The sequence below is a fragment of the Spea bombifrons genome, chromosome 9 (assembly GCF_027358695.1).
Source record: "Spea bombifrons isolate aSpeBom1 chromosome 9, aSpeBom1.2.pri, whole genome shotgun sequence".
In the NCBI taxonomy this organism is placed as follows: domain Eukaryota; kingdom Metazoa; phylum Chordata; class Amphibia; order Anura; family Pelobatidae; genus Spea; species Spea bombifrons.
In genome coordinates this window covers 22,797,961-22,820,099 of record NC_071095.1, presented here as the reverse complement: position 1 = coordinate 22,820,099, position 22,139 = coordinate 22,797,961, and the positions used below count along the sequence as shown (strand labels likewise).

Sequence of the window (22,139 nt, the reverse complement as noted above, 5' to 3'; positions counted from 1 at the left end):
GGCAGGGCTCCCCAGTAATCAGGCAGGGCTCACAGTAATCAGGCAGGGCTCCCCAGTATTCAGGCAGGACTCCCCAGTAATCAGGCAGGGCTCCCCAGTATTCAGGCAGGACTCCCCAGTAATCAGGCAGGGCTCCCCAGTATTCAGGCAGGGCTCCCAGTAATCAGGCAGGGCTCCCCAGTAATCAAGCAGGACTCCCCAGTAATCAAGCAGAGTGCCGAGTGTTTCCCTCCGCGATGCTCTCTGGGGGCAGCTTTGCGGCTAGATGTGCAGGGACCCGGTGCTGCCGCCCAGATACGCGGTGCTGCTCTCCCTGCTCGGTGTCATACTCGGCGCTGCTGTACGGCAAGGCTTCCTAGCGAACTACTCCCCCCGGCTGTCAGTGCGCAGGCGCAAGAAGCGGGAGAGGCGGGTCTGTCCCAGGACTGCCCCCACAGCAATTACAGGCGAGGAACAGCCACCCTCCAGGGGGCAAAGCCCGGCTGTAAGTAAACGTGGCACAATCTGTAAAGAAACATTGTGTCTACATCAAAGGTAAACACTCCATGTAAACATTCCATCAACACCCCGTGTAAACATTCCATCAACACCCCGTGTAAACATTCCATCAACACCCCGTGTAAACATTCCATCAACACCCCGTGTAAACATTCCATGTAAACATTCCATCAACACCCCGTGTAAACATTCCATCAACACCCCGTGTAAACATTCCATCAACACCCCGTGTAAACATTCCATGTAAACATTCCATCAACTCCCCGTGTAAACATTCCATCAACACCCCGTGTAAACATTCCATCAACACCCCGTGTAAACATTCCATCAACACCCCGTGTAAACATTCCATGTAAACATTCCATCAACTCCCCGTGTAAACATTCCATCAACTCCCCGTGTAAACATTCCATGTTTACATTCTACCAACACCCCGTGTAAACATTCCATCAACATTTCATGTAAACAATAACCCCGTAAACATTCCATCCACCTTCCATTTATTATACCATCAACACCCCGTGTAAAGGGGGTCCTTTTAATGTGAATATTACATTTCCAGCAACACATCTGCCCCAGTTTCAAATACCAGATCAATACATAATCCTACAAATGCATTTAACCCCTTAAATCACTAAAAGTTAACACAACCCCCCCACACACCCCTGGTTTCTATCTCTACTTGAATTATCATCCTTAACCCATATTTGGCTTTAAATGCATTTTTCATTTTAAAATCTTGGAAACCCCTCAGCTGCCCCCAACCTCCCTCCCCATTGAGTTCAGCCAAACCTTAGATTTTTATTTTCCCCGCATATCCCCAAAATCTTCTACCTTTCAGCAAAAACCTGAAGCCACAAAAATAGCTGTGAAACCCCATGTTTTATAGATGCATTTCCCTGCCCCAATAGGAAATTGAATATTAGCTCTCATATTACCCACCCTATGTTCAAAGCCCTGTATAAAGCAGGTGGTTTAGTAGCAGATAGATGTGGATATAATTTACAGGCAGACAAGCCCCCCCCCCAAGAAAATCAATCAGGATCCGCTTTGTCGAGTTTACCAATAATCCTTTAAATTTACGGCGCTAGAACACGGTGTGGAAAGGATGCGATTCGCACTCCAGTTCCCCGTCAAACAAAACATTAATGTCAGCAGAACACGGCGGGTATTCCTGAAACTCCACGACGCCATACAATGCAGTCAGTATACCCGGCACCCGGTCCTATCGCTTCTCACCGGTCAGGATCCAAAATCGGATCCACTTTTATGTAAATCAACCCCAGCCATTGCCAACTGGCGAAGTAGCCGGATTCCTCCTGACAAAGAGACCTCTGAGGTCCCGGACCCTTCTTTGATTTGACATCCTTTTCCGCAGCGACATACACGCGAATAGAAGGCAGTGCTGCTTCACGTTAATAAAATGCCTCACCTGGTTACTTTAGCTCTGGTTTGCCCAACACCAGCATAAAAACAAAAATCCATACAAATCAAAGTAGGCATATCGGGCTTTTTTAAAATTTCTGCGTTTAATTAAGCGGATTTTTAGCGCGCGGGCATCCGGCGGTCCGGCTGTTCCCTGCGTGTGGATCTTGTAACAGATTGCGCGTCTGGTGTGAATCTCTTCTTAGATAATAGGGTACGGTTGGCGGGCCACGCGTGCCGATGGCACTGATCATTAAACAGCGGTAATAACTCATGTACTGGAATGTCTGGGTAACAAGCGCCAGGAGGTCTTACCCTCGTTAATCAGTCCCGGTCTATGGGGAATGGCTTGATCTCTAAAGGCATCCCCCCCCCACCTTCCAAACCTCATTCTTTATGCCTCGGATATGAAGGGAGAGACCGGAGAGAGAGCATCTATTGTGACTGTACTAGTCCAAATTGGCTTCCCATTCCATTATCTGCCCCGCCGTCCGGAACTCTAATGGTATTAAAAGATGTGAGCGACGGTGCTGAGATATAATGAGAATATAAATAGGTTCCTTAGATCCGCCGTCTCTGTAAATCATTTTAAAGCGTTATCATAATTGGCATGAATCGCTCTCGCCGTATCAGCTTCCACCAAGAAGAGATTTGCTGTGCTTTCAAGTTGTATGTAATTTCATCCCCCCCCCGTCTATTAATTGTATCGACAATCTTAACATCAACAGTCGTGTTTGCTTGTGCTGTCAGAGCGCTGGACACGGCACAGGCTCTCGGACCTGGACTGTACACAAGGGAAAAGCAATGGCGGACAGCCTCTAAAAACAGGACAGGCTGGGGGCCATTGGACATCATTTTGTGCCAGATCAGGGTGCATAGGATAGGGTCCTATCATTTATAATGGTGGGCTAGACATACGAAGACACACAAAGGTAAAGCACGGGATGTGAGCCCGTGGATCAGTACAGAACATTAAAGGGTTACTGTATTCCAGTTTTGTAAATACATAATTCTTGGAGAATTTTTAAACACAGTATACAGACAGAGCGATAGAGAAACGGAGCGCAGAGCTCACAATTCTTTAAATATATTCAGTTCATCTCTTAAGAACGAGAGTAAAAGGAGCCCAAAAGATATAGATTTTCATTAAAAAATGACGACGGCAGCTGGGGATAGGATGCAGTGGGTTCGCTATCGTTCTGAATATCATTATTATTACATATGATAATGCTCCCTATCCCGCGTGCCAGCGGTCGCCAAGTGGCGCTAAGCTGCCGTAAACCCGCGGCTTCATGGTGTCCCTGGTTTGTCAGCTCTGCATATAACCCGCCGGATAACACTAAATATATAGATATAGAAATGGCACCTGCCTTGGGTTATGTTATCATTGCCGAGACTCATGTGTCCTCGGAGCCACAGCTGTCCTCTTCACACAGTCCTTTCGCAGCCTCCTTCGAGGGCCAGAGTATCCCTAGGGGCCCCGGCTGAAGAGCTGTGAGTGGCAGATGCTCTGATTGCGTTAGACTATCCTTCCAACGTTTGCCGTCCTCGGGAAGCTGCTAATGGCCGGACGCGGCTTAGCGGAGGATCAGAGGCTGACACCGGTCACCTTGACACAAAGCGTTGGAGGTCAGACATCCGCGACACCAAAACACACGAAAAGAATCCTTTTCACCCCAAAGAACTGCGTAGGTAAGGCAAAAATCCAGAATATTTTATTTCCATGCCAGGCACAAAGAATAAGATGGGCAGAAACCAACGTGGCTCCTTTCACACAAACTTCTGAAAGTTAAATGCCATTTATATCTAGATTTATAATTTACAAATGCACGGGGTTAAGGTCCGAGTCTTTATAGCTGACCAGATGGGCCGAATAGGTCTGATCTAGGTTCCTATGTAATATCACGCGTGTGAAAGTCATCAATACGGTGACAAAAACCCGGGCGATTTGGTTTATAATACCCCGTACAACACTAATGAAACTCATATTCCGCGCCTGGTCCGCGGGGCTCATGAACGCGTTTGAGTGACTCTTCTAAAACACGAACGAGTTGGCTAGAGAGGGCAGAAGGAGGGCTAGCTTTCTTTACGCATAAAAGTAATGAAGCAAACAACGTGACGGGAAATGCAAGTTTTGAATCAGTTTTTTTATCGCGGGATTAGGCGGCGCGGTCCGCGTTCAGTAGGGGATACGGGGGTACGGTCCAGATCTGCCGTCTGCGTTGGATATGCAGGGTCTTTAACAACACGCTAGACCAAGGTAGGTGACCCGTTCTACGCACAAGAGAAAGAGATATCCGGCCGAAAACAGCCAAGGGATGTCCTCCGAGACCCTTCCCCCGCTCCCTAAAAGAGGCCAATGGTGCCATGTCGGCCGTTGCTAGGTAACTGGGCCTGCGTCTCCGGATCATTCACAGCCATTGACTTTCATGGTTAAATCGTTAAGACGCTTTCTAGAAAATACAATTAGGGCATCTATTCGCAAAGTACTCCTCGCTTTTCTTTGTTGGCCAAAAAGGCTCGCCGGGTCCCGGCCGGCGACGGACTCTTTAAGCCTAAAACCACTCGATTACAAAGAGTAATTAGTACCGTCCCGCTCGCCGCCGATCAGCGTATAACTCACGGCTGACACTCGGCTGCCCGCGCCGGATGCAAATCACCGGGATTAACGTCCTGCCGATCGCTCGGCCGCCCCTCGGCTGTAAATCCAATTTAAACGCCTGCGCGGTCTGGTGTTTGCCGAGTCCCCGCTCGCTAATGAGACAAAAACGACCGTGGTTCAACCAGATGATAAACGCTAACAGAGCACAGGGCCGACGGCGGCCAGCCTGTTTCCATTCACATAAACGAGCGCGATCTGCAACGGAGGTAAAGTTTGGTGAACGGTAACAATGTGATGGCAACGTGACCACAAGGCCCTCGTTGGATTTTTTAATTCGATCGGTAAAGACGCAAACGTTCCGTGTTAGAACTCTGGCTTCCTGGGTAGAAGACGGCGTGAAAAGCACGGAAAGGACCTCACGAGACCAACACGTTCCTGTCGCCTCCCGATCGATACATAAGGGGGTTTGCACAGAACCAGCACCCAGTCCCCTAAAACGCACGTTGGAGGTTATTTTGCATGGACTCTCATGTATTTTGCCGCCGTAGGCTCCTCCTCCCTCGTGTCTTTGCTGAAAGCAGGAAGCATACTGGAGTTCACTTCCTGCCTGCCCTGTGACACGCCCACTTAAATTAAAGGGACCATCATCAGCCCATTGCGCATACACTAATGCCGACGTGGCGGCCGCTGTGTAAGACACAAAAGGACTCGAACTACTTATTAAAACACGATGGGAATGCTCCTTTAAGACGGTTTCCAGATCTTTCCATGGTAGACGAGGCTTCTGTTGATATGACTCACGCCTGACAGATCGCTGAACCTGCGCAAGCGTCTGCACACGCATCTCTAGAGTATGGGGCTAAGAGGCTTCTCTCGTCGTCAAAGCCTTAGCCAGTCACTCGTACAACTCGCGTGAGAAGTCATTGTTCGTACAACCACAACAGATACAAAGATCTCTCCGATGCCTCGTCCACACAGCCGGCTATTATCAGCTAGAAGAACATCCCAGAAAACATTTTTGGGTCAGATTGTGGACTCTCGTTATAAAGTAAATGTGATGCCAGAAAGTAGTGGGCTTGTCTTTGGACATACATCTAAACCTGAGTTCCGTCTGTAAGAAATGTTTACGGGGAGGAGTGGATGCATGGGGCAGCATCCCAGCAGAGGTTAATGCAGTGTGGGAATATAAAAGCGGCATTGAACAGGTATAAGGACAGCGTATTCCCCACTCCATGGCAATTGTCAGCTATGTTGCCAATGTTAAGATGAAAGGACAGTGTTTGTGTGGCATGTGTGATACGTGCTGACCATACACTGTGTAAGAAGGTAAAAGGCACAGGCTGCGACACACCGCACATCAACACTTTAATTTCAACAACGGAAACCATACAATATTCACGTTCAAAGAGATGCGTTCACGTTCCTGCGCAAACCAGCACCCTCTAGCTTGCGCTATATATCTTTCGAAAGGTTTGCTTAATCATTAATAGCAACACCTATACGAAAAAAACGTGAACAACTATAAACACAAACATTTCTTAACACAACTTAACAAATCTCAGATACCACAATCAGATCCCACAATCACAGTCATTTACGAGAAAACAGAAAGAAATGAACCGCCTGAAAACAGAAACATGAAGAAAAAACAAGAAAATGTAAATAAACTCATCCAGTGTCCTGGACATGGGGGCTTCCACGGTTATTCCTTGTGGGCATGTTTAGTGAACATCAGGACGTGACGCTGGGTGGAGAAGGATAAAGAAAAGGGGACAGAGGCTTATAATCGATAAGAGATTATATTATATATATATATACACATACACACAAATATGTTTTTGGTTATCCCGCTCGCCTATCTCTTTAGACTCCATTTCATTTTTGGTGAAGAATAATTACCTCATTCAGGCAAGATCCGCTGATTTCTCCGTCAACGAACGTCCCCGGAAAGTCAATGCATTTGAAGCCTTTAAAATAAAATACAAGAAAAATAAACAAACACACCGTACAATCACCGTTCTAAATGGAACTATTAAAAAATTAGAAAAACGATCGCCTTACCGTCCCGTGAAAAGAACGGCTGAGCCAGCGGAGGGGTCATCCAGAAAGTGTCGCTATCCAGCGGACGCAGGCACTGAATGGGGACGGTGGCAGTGATGCCGTAGTCCAGCATGAAGACTATAGCATGATTACCTACGACATCGACCACCCAGCACCTGCGAATGGAGCGGAGACATTGGTCATACACACCCTACATATGACACACATTATATATATATACTGGCAGAGCCATAAAACCTATTTCCCAACCTGTTCCAGGTCATATCTTCTCCGTACAAAAGCATACACTGTGCTAGGCATCTCAAGCCCCTGTGAACCTCTCTTTTTGAGAGGCAAGGCAGATGGTCCACCACCTTCGATAAGGCAATAAATAAGTTTGTCATACTGGCATAAACGTCCTGTAAGAAATGGAAGGATATGTTACCAGGCGGTACGCGGTTATGGAAGCCATGGTTCCGGTACCTCGGCCTCACCTCTTGCACGAGAACTGCCCAGAAGTAGGGTGAATTCGGGAAGACGTTGGTCACCAGAAGAGAAACCTCTCCGCTCATGTTCATGATGGCTGGGAGCCAGGTCAGGTCCTTAGTGCAATCTCTCAGCACGCAGCAGAGGAACCCCCCCCTGCCAGTGAAACGGGACAACATGAACGTCCAAGGCAAGCGTCCTACACCGAAAACCCCTCTGCAAACAGTCAGGATTCACTGCAGAGGGTTTCACTGGGAGGCAGCATTTATTTCCCTGTCCCCATAGAAGAAGCCTCTTCAGAGATTAGATGAAATGTCACCCTTAGGCTATAATCTTCTGCTGGACGCTCAATTCTCACAGTCTAGGCCATCAAACCCTTGAAGAGGAAGGAGATCCTAGAAGCCGCAGTTAAAAAGCCGACTCCATTTTTACTGTCGGGTAAAGACTTTTATTCCAGTAGGAAGGGCAACGTAAACACTGCCGTAAATACCGCTTTCGCTATATTTAATATTCCTAGAAAATGTGTTTTACGTAAGAATATAGAAAAAGAATATAATAGTAACAGTAAAAATGGTTTATTGGAGGAGACGATCCAAACAAGACTTAAGTATGCTTTTGGGGAAACTCAGTACACAATTTGTATATCCTCACTTCATTTCACCATTAAAATACCCCCCCCCCGCCAGTACCTCATCTCCATAGGCATGGTATAGATGGCCTCCTTAAAGCAAGGCACCAGGGGGCTCAGACATTTGCCAAAATAAGCTGTAGGAGGAAAAGATAAATCTAAATAATGGAAAATTGCCATTGTCACGTTAAATCACGCCGGTCCGGCTGATTGAAACCAATACTCAACACAAGGGCAAGTATTTTCACTTTAGCCTAAACACCCTTTGAGCCTATGGATGCCTACGCTGGCTGGATACACTGTGTAAATTAGTAACTAAATAAATGGTTAAAATACATTAAAAATAAATTAAAACACACACACTAAAAACCCGTACTCACTTTGAAAGACTTCTTTGAAACCGGGAGGAGATATGTACTCAAGCTCCTGTAAAGAGATTGGTTTAAACAGTGATCCAACATGGTGTGTTTGGTGCCAGAAAGCGCCGGATTACAATAGACGGCGAAGCACTAGAAGCGGCGACACGAGTGTTTACCGGCATCTGCGAGTCCGGCTGCTCGCTGCGGTCGTCGGAGCTCACGGAGCGCACGCTCAGCCGCTGTCCCATGAACATCGTACCGTTGAGCTGCTGCACGGCTTCTTCCTGGCAAGAAATAAAACAAACACGAGTGTTAAGAGAGCTCATAGATAATTATCGTTAAAATCCCGGAGTCCCAGTAACTTTCCCTTGGCATTAAGAGCCCCGCAGCGGATGTCGCCCTCTACTGATGAGGCCAGGTCTACCCGGGATTCACCTCAGGGAATGAGTTACCTCAGGGAATGAGTTACCTCAGCTACTGCATCCGGCAAGTTAGCCACGTAAACGGCTTTCTCGGCTGAAGCTGCGGGACAAGAAAATAAAACTTTTATCTTGGATCCTTTATAATGGGACTTAAAGAGCGAGTCAGGCCTGACGCAGCTTCTCTTATAATTACATCCGTGCGCTCACCTTGTGTAAGAACTTCTGTGTCAATATTTTCAAGGTCCTACAAGACAAAGCGATACAGGAAAGCTACACGGAATATCGAGCACATTCTCGCCAAGGATTTATAGAATTAAACACGTCGCTAATGAAACAAAAACTCATTCCAGTACGTTTTTTGCTGACCGACAGACATCTAATGCTCTGCCGTTTCTCACGCAGGGCTCTGCCTTGCAATTTTGAACCAGTTTGTCGGTCACTTCCCGCTCCCACTAACATGCATCAGTCACACACGTTTGCTGCTTAACATAAGAAAACCTGCTTACCAGCAACGACCCATTTGTCAAATCAACCAATGCTCTTTAAAAACACATCCATTGATCTCACTTACGGCTGAGCGGGTGTCCTCGGCAGATCGCAACGCGACGTGCGTAAAGCTTAGAAGCAAAGAAAAGGTTTTTAAAGCCACATCCGTGGGATTGAAGCAGAGCGATATTTATTTGGAAGAATATCTTACTATTTTCCGTTATGCTGGGACTTTATTACATCCTCAGGCTCATGGTCTTTAACAGGATTGTGTAAATCCATCTGACACAAAACAAAAAGACACAGAAATGCGCCGGACAATAAGAAGGTGCGACTACAGGACCGCTATAATTAAAATAACAGGCGTTACCTTAGACGATCCACGTGGGATATTTCCAATCACAATGCGTTCGCCACTTGTACAGCCTGTAACAAAACCACAATCCCAGTCCAGCCGCTATATAAATAATCAGTTACTGGAGACTAACAGAAGTTATTACATTTCTGCAGAAGAGTCAGCAATGGTTTCAAAAACTAGCAGCAAAAACATAACCTAAACGTTTTATATTACAATGAAACAACCCCATCCCACCCCAAAAAATGTCCCATAGTCCATCTGCTCTCCTGTTCTAGAGATCACAGGTATGTAACTTGGTTCCAGGATTCATTTATTACGGGTGAATTGCCTACTATTTTGATATATTGCGATATATATTATATGTTATATTAAGATATATATCGAGAACAGACCCTCCAGAATGAGAAAGCACTCGACTTCCAGCGATAGTCTGTATCCCGTGTGCGGTATTAACGCAGGCACAGGAGAGAATCCCCCGACTGGATAAACACATCTGATCTCTGAATACCAGCTTCATTGTTCTTTTTGCAAGGACGACACATCGTAATAGAACATGCAAGGAGATTTCTATCTCATACCATCGCTGTCAGGACTCTGTGTGTGTTCTGTAGCTTGCTTATCCTGTAATGAGATACAAAGCTTCTTTACTATAGATTGTTTAAATAAATATTTATATATAGATATTAATGAATGATGTCATACAGGAATTATACAGATGCATCACGTTACCATTTCACATTCTCCAAGAAACCAATGATGTTTGATTCCGCGTTTATAATCACTTTACCCAAGGACAGGCTAATCGTACCATCTCTTTAATTGGGGCTTATTATAGAAATATTTTACAGCAGCCCCCAGGAAGTACTCAGTTATGATTTATAGAGATATGATTGTCCAAAAAAAAAAAATGAATTACCTCGGCTACAAGGTCTGGAAGGTTTGTCTTGCAAACACCATTATCCATGAAATCTGCAGAAGAAAAGGACGGGGTCAGAAACCTCACAGGGCATGAGCGTTACCGTGGAAAAAAAGGAGAGCGTATTACAGGGCTATGTTACAAAAACTCACTTTCAAATAACCCGATACCAACTGCCTAAATAGAATGTCGATATGTTAACTTTCTGCGGATTTTACAATAATGATGCGAAGAATGATTCCATTCGGAATTGATCTGCAGAGGACTTCACACCTTAAGGTCACCCCTCCAGTTTGAGGTCAGGCGAGTCCAAACGTAAAATTTTTAATTCATTTAACAATTTTAAATCCAGCGAAGAAAATATTTTTAAAAGAGCCTCCACTAATCCTTTCTTACCGGCTGTGTTGCAGCGGACCCCATTGTTATCTTTCTCAGGAATATTTTCCATCTCCTGCAAGAAAAAAAAATAACATATGGTATAGAAAATACATAAAATCTTTAAAGTGTGACAGAAACACCCGAGATCCTGTTTAAAAAGGAGAAAGCGAGTTACCTCCAGCGGTATCTCGTCCTGAACATGTGGCTTTTTGGCGCCCGTATTGACTTTACATATTAACCGGCGTCCTTTGTAAACCATTCCGTCGATGGCGTCGATGGCTGATTGGGCCTTCTCAGGAGAGCGCAACTTCACAAACGCGAAACTTAAAGTCACAAAGAAATGGTTTCAACGATCGACCCGAGACGTAACGTCTGAAGAGTATGTATTTGGAAAGAAAAGTAAAAACGCTACCACTTAATATCACGCTGGAATCTTCTTATAGTCACAGGTTCGTAATCTTTAAAAAGATTGTACAGATCCAGCTAACAAAAACACACAAATCGGGTTAAATATTATTAGTTCTTTTTGACAGAAAGGTACAAGGACTTTACGCATAGCGAAGCTAAACAAATACCTCAGTCATTCCCCACGGGAAATTTCCAATAAATATGTGCGTGTCCGCTGTGTCTGCAAGAAAAAAACCTATGAAAAAGGCTTCAAACGAAATGTACTGACAGCTAGAAGCGCCACCTCCTGTGAGTAAAGTATTCCTCTTAAAAAGGTCTAAATCTCCATTAAATACAACAATTCTTCCTCAAATTACAGCATAGCCAGGAGGTATTTGGGGTGTCCTTGTAGATCTTGCATCACTGTTTAACTTTTGGTCCAAATAACGTATATATTTTAGAGCGCAGTAATCTCGAGGGCATCCAGACAGTTCATTGACGTTAGTTGTGATGAGATTTAAAACAGCCATCCTGTTAATGATGAATTACACAAGGCCGGCCCTTCATAGAGTATAGTGAAGACAGTTTACAGTGATTGTTTAGTGAATAAATGCCATGGTTTACACCCTAGTGCCCCTTACGGCTACGTTCTGGACATGGCCCTTTTACCTTTACTGCCGTCACCCTCTGTGCTTTCCGGAGCCTGTTAACAAGGAAACATTCAATGAAAGACAACTCTGTAGCTGTTTGTGGAGAAATGATACTCGATACTCTGTATATTCCGGTTACCCAGAACTTCGCTGCAGACGTTAAAGGCTTCTGGGGATTCCTTAGAACTGTGTGGGCTCTGCAGATCAATTTCCGTCCTCTGTAGAAACTTCCGCTGATCTTGCTGAAGGCGATGTTATACGAGGTTCTCAACGCCACAAGCGCCGCGCTTTAAACACAGAAAGAGAAATGTGATGCAGGGAGAGTGCCAGGGGGGACAAAAGTGACCAAAAACATCAACTGGTTTACATTGTGTACCATTTGCTGCCACTCTGGTGTATTCTTATCTCCCCCGGGTCACAGCCTTCTAGCAGATATTGCAGATCCTCCTAAAGGAACGAAGGAATAAAGCGCTTATTTGACGCGTCTCGTCGCCGGATCCGCACCTTCTCTGCACAGGAGCGAGCTGGATTAACACTTTAAATACACTTTCTTTGGTTTTAGACGTACGTACGCAAAGCTCATACCTCGGTTACATTGAGCGGAAGGTTTGTAATGTAAATGGCTCCTTCACTCGTGGAATCTAAAACGGGGAGGAAGAAAAAGGTGTAACCTTTGAGAAAACCTTCCAGAAATCCAGAAAAATGCAGCAGAGGAATCGGTCACAGAATTAGGAACTTTGGCATCAAAACAAACATTTATAGTATTTTTGCGCTGACATAACATCCCAATAATCCTATTTTAATTCTTCCAGGGAGATGCATGCGTTGGCGGGTCACGGTTTGTCTTACCTTATAACGCGGCAGACCTTATTGGAGCAAGACACGTTAGTAAAATGTATTCATGTTTTTACATCCAGCGTAAGGGTTACGATCTTTCCCTTTAACATAACACAGCGATATCTTTGGGGTCTTTTCAGCGATTAAATATTATTCTACGTTCACCACATACCGTACCTTCATCGGCAACCGTTTCGCCAGTCTCTGCGGCAGGTACGATGTCCTTTAAGTAAATAGAAAATGAACAGGAATGTAATAATTTAAACTTTTTTACCCCCACCGTCCGGAGGGCATGTATGTTATGCAGGCGTGTTGTGCGTCTTGTGATTTTTGATATACTAAAAAACAAGCATTAGGGGTCAGTAACGGCATAAGTAAAAAGGTTGGGTTTAAGGGAATGGGGTTCTCGGCTCACCTGCCTGGCTCCTTGTGTTTGGGGAACATCTGGTATTTTTTTGGCGCCTTCTTTCTCACAATACGGTCTGAGGATTAACCTGCGTCCATTGAACACAGTCTGATCGAGTTTGCCAATCGCTTGCAACGCATCTTCGGGAGAAGAGAGCTGAACGAAGGCAAAGCTAAAGCAAAACAAAAGGAACACATCTGAGTGGGATGTGGGGGACATGGCACCCATCGCCCTGCCCTACATGCACACAAACAACAGGAGGAGAGCCTCAGTGCCTGGCATCTGCAGCTACGCAGTGCAGCCACTGGGGGGCAGCACACAGCACGCCTCCGCAAAACAATTACGCAAAATAAAGTTTAGATGTCGCTAATTTATTCTATTACCGGGTGCTTTGTGCAGAGTTACTCTCGTGCAAAGTGGTAGAAGAAGAGCAGTCGCCGAAGCAACCAGCAGAACGTTCCTGCCGAAAACCTTTCATACACTCGCACAGTAACTTCTCCTTACAGATAACCCCCGAAGTGTCACAGCGTGACGTATACACATCTCACATATCTCAATCCCATGAGCAAAGAAAGAAAACCTCTATGGTAAGGGTGCGGGAAGGAATAAATCCATACAGATATATACAGGGAGAAGAGATATACGTGCAGTGAGCGCTACACGTAAGGCTGGAAAAGACACGCTACCATCTGAGGTCACGCTGATGCTTCTTGACATATTCAGGATTAAATTCTTTGAAAACAGAGATGATTTCTTCCTAAAGAAGAAGAAAAAAAAGAAATATTACACAGGTGAAAAATCTCTATACAATCCAAAAAGGCCACAAACTCCACACCCTGCGGCTTTTAAACAACATAAAGTTATTTTCCAGGCTAAATCCCTCACATTCCTAACTTCCTTCCCCTAACAAATTCATCAATCATCTAATACATAATATAAAGCATAAAATACCCCAAATACATGGCTATCCTTACTGTAAGGACCCTGAAACATGCCTATCCACCACAGCCAGGGCTCTCAGATATCCCTGCTTAGCCTCAGGTTAGAGGGATCGGCGCCAGACGCTCAACCTGTGTTCTAAGTACAGGCCACTTAAATGAATACAGGAACAAAAGACTCTGACGTATTATTATTATTATTACGTTACAAAATAACATTGTTATTCCTGACACAATGCTCAGGCACTTTACTGTAACGGAATATTAAAGCCCAAAACGCGCATTTAACGTCTACATTTATTTTGGAGGCAGAGCCGATATCACCCGACGTGGAGGCGCAATTACGTGGCGCCTGAATAATCTTTTTATTCATCGCCTGGAACGCCCGCCATTCCCAGTACGGCGTTTTACATACATGATTACCTCCGTGACACTGCTTTCCAGATTCCCAACATACAGCGTCTTTTTATACCTCGCCGTATCTGCAGAATAACGTACCAAACAATTAGATTGTATTCATACTTTTTATACATAGAAGGGGAAACAGGGCATCCGATATCTGCGTATGTATATATATATCACACGTATCACGTCCTCGCTAACGTCTCTGACACTCAGCGGAAGTATTAAGTATTAGTATGAAAGTCGTTAATTAGCCTCCTATTAAGATTCTGCCCTCCGGACCCCCCTTTCTGCCAAAAGTCGTTGCTCGTCTTAGATTCAGGAGCCGTATGTCTATCCCACGCATGTTTAAATCTCCTCACTGTATTACCCTCTACCACTTCTGCTGGGAGACGGTTCCATTTATCCACTACCTCCTCACAGGCCGGACTAATTCTCCCACCTCTCTATACTACAACTTTTTTTCCGGCAACGTCTTTACCTCTGTTCGTATTCTCAGTCATCTTGCGATTTCGTTTTCTGCTTCAGCAACGTCCGGTCCCGCTGCCCTCTCTGAAATTTTAGAAGAAAAAAAGCATCAAAATCACGATTCCTCAGTTGTTATTTTTTTGTCTCCAGGAAAAACCATTATGAAAAAACATTTGGAAAATCTGTGATTGGGGCAAAATCACCAATTTTTCATGATTCTTAAATTAGCGACGTTCCCGCAGCCTGTATCGATCTGGATTGGTACAATGTTACTTTTATGAAATAAATAAGCAATAAAGACTCTGAAAAAGTACCTAAGGGCTTTCCGAGGACAAAAACAGGAAAATCAGTACTTTAAAGCAGTATAATGATTGAGTAAATTGGATCAGGATCCGCCCTGCAAATCCAAATACAGGGTGCAGGAAGGAACAAATCTACACACATTTATACGGAATGAAAGTATTGCCGGCCGGGGTAAACCCCGGGGCCAGCATTGGTCGTTGTGCTATAACGGCCAAAGATACTATAAAGCTATTAGCGGGCCTTAGACAGACTCTGTGAGGATGCTGGCCGAGGATCATGGGAGTTGCTGACTTAACCCATTCACGGAGACACCAAGCTGCAGAATTTCTTGGCTATTGTACAATTTGGGCAGAAACAGCAATAATAGCAATAATGCAATTACTTCCAATTATAAGTGAACTTCAAGGAATTATTGGTGAGGCATAGCTCCCAAGTGTCTCAGTTCAATATAGTCAGTCCCTCATCCCTCTCTCTCCTCCCCTGATGCCCCTCTTTTCTAGGAGGTCAGAATGTTTGCTGGGTATGAGGGTATTGCGGGGTTCTACTGCCCTAAAAACCCAGATAATGTGTATATAAACAGCAGGAAATGGCTTTATAGATTAAACGGGGTAAATAAACCCCATTGTTCTAATAAATGCCCCACCAGTTACACAAACACCCAGCGACAGGGTATAAAGGCAGAGTCTGCGTCTCCCCCGCGTTACACAATATAATATTAATATACAGATAATATAAAATGGAAATAGCGCCATATTAATATTAGGGGATACTGCATTCCCCTCATAGTTTAGTGAGGGTCGCAATAAATTAGATATTTCCCTAGAAATGCTTTAATTTTACCAATATTTCATGAGTTTGTCACAGAAGCCCCAGTAAAATTGGCTGCCCGCTGCCCTGTTCCCTCATGAGGTAATAAATAGTACTTTGGGGTAAATTGGCTCACATAAGGGTGAGGCAGCAGCCAGGCGCTGGTCACCGCGCACCTGTCTCTTCCCGCCCAACCCGCGTGACGTCAGCCGGGGGAACAGCACAGCCGTCAGTGGCCGGAGTGCCATTCGCAACATGGCGGCGCCCTCCCCGCACACGTGACCCGGTGAGGGAGCCGCGTGTTTGAACTGCAGCCCGGAGCGGCGGAACGCTGGACGGGGAGACTTCTGTGTCCTGCAGGAGCAGAGGGACCGGACGCTGTTCAGGGGCAGGCACTGGGAGCACTGGGCACAACTGGACACTAGGAGTAGTCTGGTGAGTGGCATAGGGGGCATCATTAGCTAGTGGCTGGCAAGTTCCTAAGGCTGGAAGAGTTGCCACATGAGATGACTTACTTGTGCTGGCAATGGGGGCAGATACTACTTTATAGACGATACTGCCATCTAGAGTGAGGCTGAAGTGGAGAGATGAGCTGGCTGAGAGTGATACTGTGAGTGCCCTTCGGTCTGGCAGAGGATCAGGCAGTGGGGGTGACATTGTCTTCTAGTCTAGCCTCAGGGAAGTGTGAGTGACACAAAAGGGTATAAGAGTGCACTCACTGACCAGTGACACAGCAGCAGCTCCCCACTGGTTACTTTTGGAGTGTGTTAAAACATTTACATCATATGAGGGTCCCGCGTCCTTTGGTTTGAGCGCACAGTTAGGGGTCCCGCGTCTTTTGGTTTAAGCGAGCGGTTAAGGGTCCCACGTCTTTTGGTCAAAGCGCACGGTTAGGGGTCCCGCGTCCTTTGGTTTGAGCGTGTGGTTAAGGGTCCCGCGTCCTTTGGTTTGAGCGTGTGGTTAAGGGTCCCGCGTCCTTTGGTTTAAGCGAGTGGTTAAGGGTCCCGCGTCCTTTGGGTTAAGCGCACGGTTAATGGTCCCATGTCCTTTGAGCGTGCGCTGTTAAGGCTCCCTGTGTATCGGGTTCAGACGGGAGCCACGTTCTATTGTATGTTAAACGGGGGGGGGGTAGTGATTGCCTTTCATTGTACAATCAGCGCAGACTTCCTTCCTGAGGGGGAGACGCGTTGTCCGCCGGACCTCCTCTTATTACTGGGAACCAGTCTGTTTGTTTTGCAGAGCTGCCGTGACGTTGTGCCGGATACTGCTGGATACGTGCTGGAAAACCCCGCAGATATCCAGTCCCTGCGCGCTGCCTCGTCTCCCGGCCCCTACACGTCTCATTGAGACACCCCGGAGCGCCGTGTGGAGCAGAGACCGCGCCGACCGGGAGACCGCTGGATGTCCCGGGGCTTTAGGAAGACCATACCTTCCGGGCGAGCAGCCGTCGGATTAGATTTTCGGGTCGGACACCCCTCAGCTTGCGCAGGTGGCAGCGGTGACCCTAAAGCGGGTAAGCGGTCAGGGCAGGACGCAAGCGACAAGCAAAATATTCCGCGATAGAAACAACCTGTTTTCAGATATACACCGCGGGGCCAGGCTGGGACGGCCGCGCACCAAGAAAGGACCTGACCCCTTCTCCAAAATAAATCTAGAGACCCTGGCAGCGGTGGGGACCAGAAAGGCGGCTATCAGTCATTGGATACTGGGGACCCCTGGATAGTGTTGGCCGAGGACTTGGGGCCCCCGTGGCCCTTGGCCTTTAAGAACCCCTTAATTCTTGCTGGCACCCCCCACCCTCGGTCATGGCTAAATGGTTCAAAGACCTGCCGCTGACTCTGAAAAATGTTTCGGACAGAGCCAAGCCTGGGCTCCCGGGGACCAAAACCCTGCCCAAAGTGGGAGCCTCTCGCAAAAACTCGTGCGACCCGGCGGGCCCCACGACGAAGAACCGGAAGAATTCCTCCTCCGAGGGCCACGCCAAGGGCCTCAAGGACAGCCGGTTATCCCGGGAGAGTCTGCAAAGCCTCCTGCCTGGTAAGAGTCGGAAAAACTCAAAGGATGAAACTGGTGGGCTCCGGGCCCCTAAGGGCCACAGCGTGTACATAAACCGCCTTATCAGAGTGGACCCGAGCCTACTGGAGAAGAATGGGCGCAACTTCCAAGGGGCGGAAGAGCAGCAGGTGGGACACGGTCAGGACCAGGAGCGGAGCCCCAAGGAGGAGACTGTGAGTAAACCCTTGGGGGGGCCATAGGGGTAAATTCACTCACCCCCCGAGCGCTGATGCCTTATAAGAGGGGTCCCGGCTATGGTGGGGCTTAACTCGCACACGTCTCCAGGGGGTAACTCTGTGGGTGCCATTAGCCCCAGCCCTTTTCATATATATATACTATAAGTGATGCCCCGTGGTGGGGCTGTTGTGGGGTAACTCGTCCTCCATTGTCTGTGTCTGAACTCCGTGCAGATCATTATCCTGGATGATTACGCCGACCCTTTCGATGCCAAGCGCACCAAGGGACAGCGTGACGCCGAGCGCGTTGGCGAGAATGATGGCTACATGGAACCGTACGATGCCCAGCAGATTATAACGGGTGAGTGTCGGCACACGTGTACCGGCGCGTGTACAGCAGGCTTGTTTGCCCTTTCTCTGACCCACTGAGGCTTCTGCCGCTGCTACCTCTGCTGGAAGCCTGTGCCATGGATAGCCTACTCTTTAGGGAAACGCATTTCCCTAGCTGCCTGAACTTATCTCTCTCATCACGATATTAACCCCTTGGTAGCTGTGGTGTCCCATGCATAGTGCCGTATGCCCAGTGATTTGGTACTCAAAAGGTTAAGGTGATATCCTGTCCCCGGGGGTCAGAGTTCACGACCCTTTAATTTGCTGCTGCTATATACCCCCCTGTGCCTTATCTTTACCCCCCAGCAGGAAACACTGCCTCCTGGTTTCCTGCACATTGCCCTGAACCCCCCCCCTCAAACCCCCGGAGGGCAGCTCTGTGACTTCTCATGCATTTTGGGGAAGATGATACCTCTAATGGCAAACTAAAGTGTAATAGATTGTAAGCTTTAGAGACCACCTTGGTCTCTTCTCCATGTATTGTATTTGTAATATGCCTGCAGAAGGGACCTGCATAGTCTTAAAAGCTTGCAATCTATTCAGTCAGCCAATAAAAGCATCACTTTTACCAAATGTGCCCTTTTTTTCTCTACAGCCAACAGGGTAGATCATTATACTAAAAGCCCAGAGTGGTCCGCACCCTGTCCGGCCACCAGGTATAGGGGTCGGTACCACCTTTCCACGAGCCCAGCCTGGGGACCGTATAAATGTACGGCAGAGGTCTCACGAGTCTCTTATTGATATGTAAATGGGAGGTATTGGCTATGAATTATATATACTTTGGACGTTGCACGTTATTATTGGGAATTACATGTTTGCGGGTCCTTTTCTCTGTGTTTTTGGACCCGTTTCTGTGCCTGGGTGTGACTTCCTCTGTCTGCATCCTGACTCTCGGGCCGGCTTCCTTTTCGTGGACGACTCGTTGGATCGGCAGGAAGGATGCAGTGGGGGGCTTACCGGATAGGCCTTGTTGCCATGGCGCCAGGAGAATGGGGTAGCCAGGTGTCCCGGCTCCACTAGTGGCATGAGATGGGGGGGGTCTGAGGGGCTGGGGGGGGATTCCTGGAAGTATTAAAGGGATTTAAATCCCCGCAATCAGCAACGTCTTGGGTTCCAGCCCTACAGCTTCCCGGCCAAATCTCCAAGTCCTTTCTTATTATATAGGGTGTCAGCGGCTCCTGTCCCACCCAGTACACCCAGTATACCCAGTACACCCAGTATATTAATTGAGACGCGGTCTGATTTGCTCAGCTTATCTCCTTTTTTCGTGTTATCTGCAGAGATTCGCCGCCGAGGGTCCAAGGATCAGCTGACCGCAGACCTTCACTTACTCGAGTTGAGCTCCTTAGGCGAGGTCAAGGCCGACCCCAAAAAGTCAGGGTCCCAAGAAACGCAGGCGAAGCCTCCGCAGCTGTACGACACGCCGTACGAGCCCCCGGAGGCAGGAGAGGCGGAAGGGCAGGAGAAGAAACAGAGGGCGGTGGAAGGAGCGCGTCCCGAGAACGACGAGAGGCCGGCCGGGGAGTACGAGCAGCCCTGGGAATGGAAGAAGGAACACATCGTCAGGGCGCTGTCAGGTGAGAGGTCCAGGAGGAGCGAGACGAGAATCGCAAGAGCTGGTTGGGGAGAGCGTAAAAACTATCGGGGAGGAAAAAGGTGAACGGAGATGGGGCGGAGAGCTCAGGCAAGGGTTCGTTGTGTGGAGACAATGTTTTTTTTCTGATGTCTTCTCTTGGCCGACAGTTCAGTTTGAGAGCAGCGAGAGGTCGTCCGGTAAGGAGGACGTGGTCCGAATCCACCAGCGACAGAAGAGCTGGACGCCAAAGGTTCTGAAGCAGCAGGAGCAATGTGACAAGGTGGACCCCGCGCTGCCGCTGGAGAAGCAGAGGTCTGTGGGCTAATCTCACTTGCTAAGGAGGGAGGGTGTGAAACGTGGGGTAGATTCTGTGTCTTCCATGTGAAGCTTGGGGCAGTTGCGTGTCTTCCGTGTGAAGCTTGGGGCGGTTGCGTGTCTTCCGTGTGAAGCTTGGGGCGGTTGCGTGTCCTCCGTGTGAAGCTTGGGGCAGTTGCGTGTCTTCCGTGTGAAGCTTGGGGCAGTTGCGTGTCTTTCTGGTCACGCCGGTACCTGTTTCTCCGTGGGTTTTTGTGCCCGTTTGTGTGTGACTTTAGCTCCCTCTCTTGGCCGCAGCTGGTACCACGGATCGGTGACGCGCGCCGAGGCAGAGAGCCGGCTGCAGTCCTGTCGAGAAGCCAGTTACTTGCTGCGCAACAGCGAGTCCGGTAACAGCAAGTACTCCATCGCCCTCAAGTGAGTGAAACAGGGGGGCATGCAGTCCGTCTCGCTAACACCAAATACCCCACAGCGGGCGGGGGACGGATCACCGTGCTGCATGACTAGAGGGATCCGGTGTCTCTGTGTCCAAATTAGCAGCCAATGGTAGACAAGCAGGGCAGAGATTTAGTTTCCTATTGGCCGGAGACAGCTTTGCTGTACGCACACACGTGTTATATGCGCGTGAATGTAAGATATGAAATGTTTATGCTTGATCAGTGATTAGACGGTAGGGTAGATGTGGCGTCACGTCACGCGTCTTATAACGGCCTCTCTGTGCTCCAGGACCAGCCAGGGCTGCGTTCACATCATCGTCGCCCAAACCAAGGACAACAAGTTCACGCTGAATCAGACGGGCGGCGTGTTCGGCAGCATCCCGGAGCTCGTTCACCACTACTCCAGCCAACAGCTTCCCTTCAAAGACGCCGAACACATGAGTCTCCTGTACCCGGTGCACAGCAGGCTGCACTGAGTCGCTCAGGGCCTGGACGACTCGGATCTAATGGTCCCATCACCAACACGGGGTCTGCCTCCCTCTGGCGCCCGCTTGCCCAGTACGGGTTTGCCAAGCAGCATATAATAGTTTGTCTTATTGCCTCGCGACCTCCCGGATGCCCTTTTATGTTGTGCTTTTCAGGCGTAAATTCCATTTTTTTAAATTTTTTTTTTTTAGTGTTTCTTTTTTGTTACTTAGAAGGCCGTTGACTATCCACGCCACCCTTCAACCGACCAATAGAATGTTTCTGTGTCATTAGCACAATATGGCCACTCCGAGAAGCATGGAGAAAGGAATGAGACCGCGAGGGCCTGTTGTGGTTGACACGGGGTCAGGTTAAACGGCTCGGTGGGTTAAGTTAAGTGAATGACGCGAAACCCGAGGCAGCCATGAGACTGAATCCATTCAGTATAGACACTACTGGGGGGGACATCATCGTCATCGTTACCAGATGGGATGCATTGACCGCCATACCTTCTTGCGGATGACATCATCAGTATGACACAGTATCAGCGACCGTCACATGGTTCTGTATAGCCGTGGCATCCCTGGTGAGACTGAATACATTCTGCATAGACATTATAAGACAGAACTCATTGATGTGGATGACATCATAAGTAGGAGTAGGGACTGTCCTATTGATGACATAATTTGAATAATGCAAAGAAAAAACTATTTTATACTTGCTTGAATAAATACAATAAATACCCCCCCGATACCACCTTTCTGCACTTCAGCACTACAGCCAGCAGGGGGCAGCGTGGTGCAGTGCCTTAAAACCCGTCTATATTCGCTTGTATTATAAATGTATACGCGCCAATAAAGGGTTTGTAAATCTGGACAGACCACCTCGTGCTTTTACTCCGCAGCTTGGACCGTCCCCCCGAAATCCTC

General features: G+C 47.6%; 2 protein-coding genes across 2 annotated transcripts; one reads left to right on the top strand and one right to left on the bottom strand.

The window, feature by feature from the left end:
* Window positions 1-5,866: 5,866 nt before the first annotated feature.
* On the bottom strand, window positions 5,867-7,859 carry TDRD10 (tudor domain containing 10). The gene is made up of 6 exons (XM_053474421.1): window positions 7,741-7,859; window positions 7,060-7,207; window positions 6,836-6,984; window positions 6,587-6,741; window positions 6,425-6,492; window positions 5,867-6,269 (listed from the first exon to the last, which is right to left on the bottom strand). The coding sequence occupies exons 1-6, from the start codon at window positions 7,857-7,859 to the stop codon at window positions 6,228-6,230; spliced, it is 681 nt and encodes a 226-aa protein (XP_053330396.1). The 3' UTR covers window positions 5,867-6,227.
* A 9,353-nt stretch (window positions 7,860-17,212) lies between these two features.
* Window positions 17,213-21,377, top strand: SHE (Src homology 2 domain containing E). The gene is made up of 6 exons (XM_053475086.1): window positions 17,213-18,024; window positions 18,262-18,388; window positions 19,698-19,994; window positions 20,161-20,305; window positions 20,606-20,725; window positions 21,035-21,377. The coding sequence occupies exons 1-6, from the start codon at window positions 17,602-17,604 to the stop codon at window positions 21,219-21,221; spliced, it is 1,299 nt and encodes a 432-aa protein (XP_053331061.1). The 5' UTR covers window positions 17,213-17,601; the 3' UTR covers window positions 21,222-21,377.
* The last annotated feature ends 762 nt before the right edge of the window (window positions 21,378-22,139 follow it).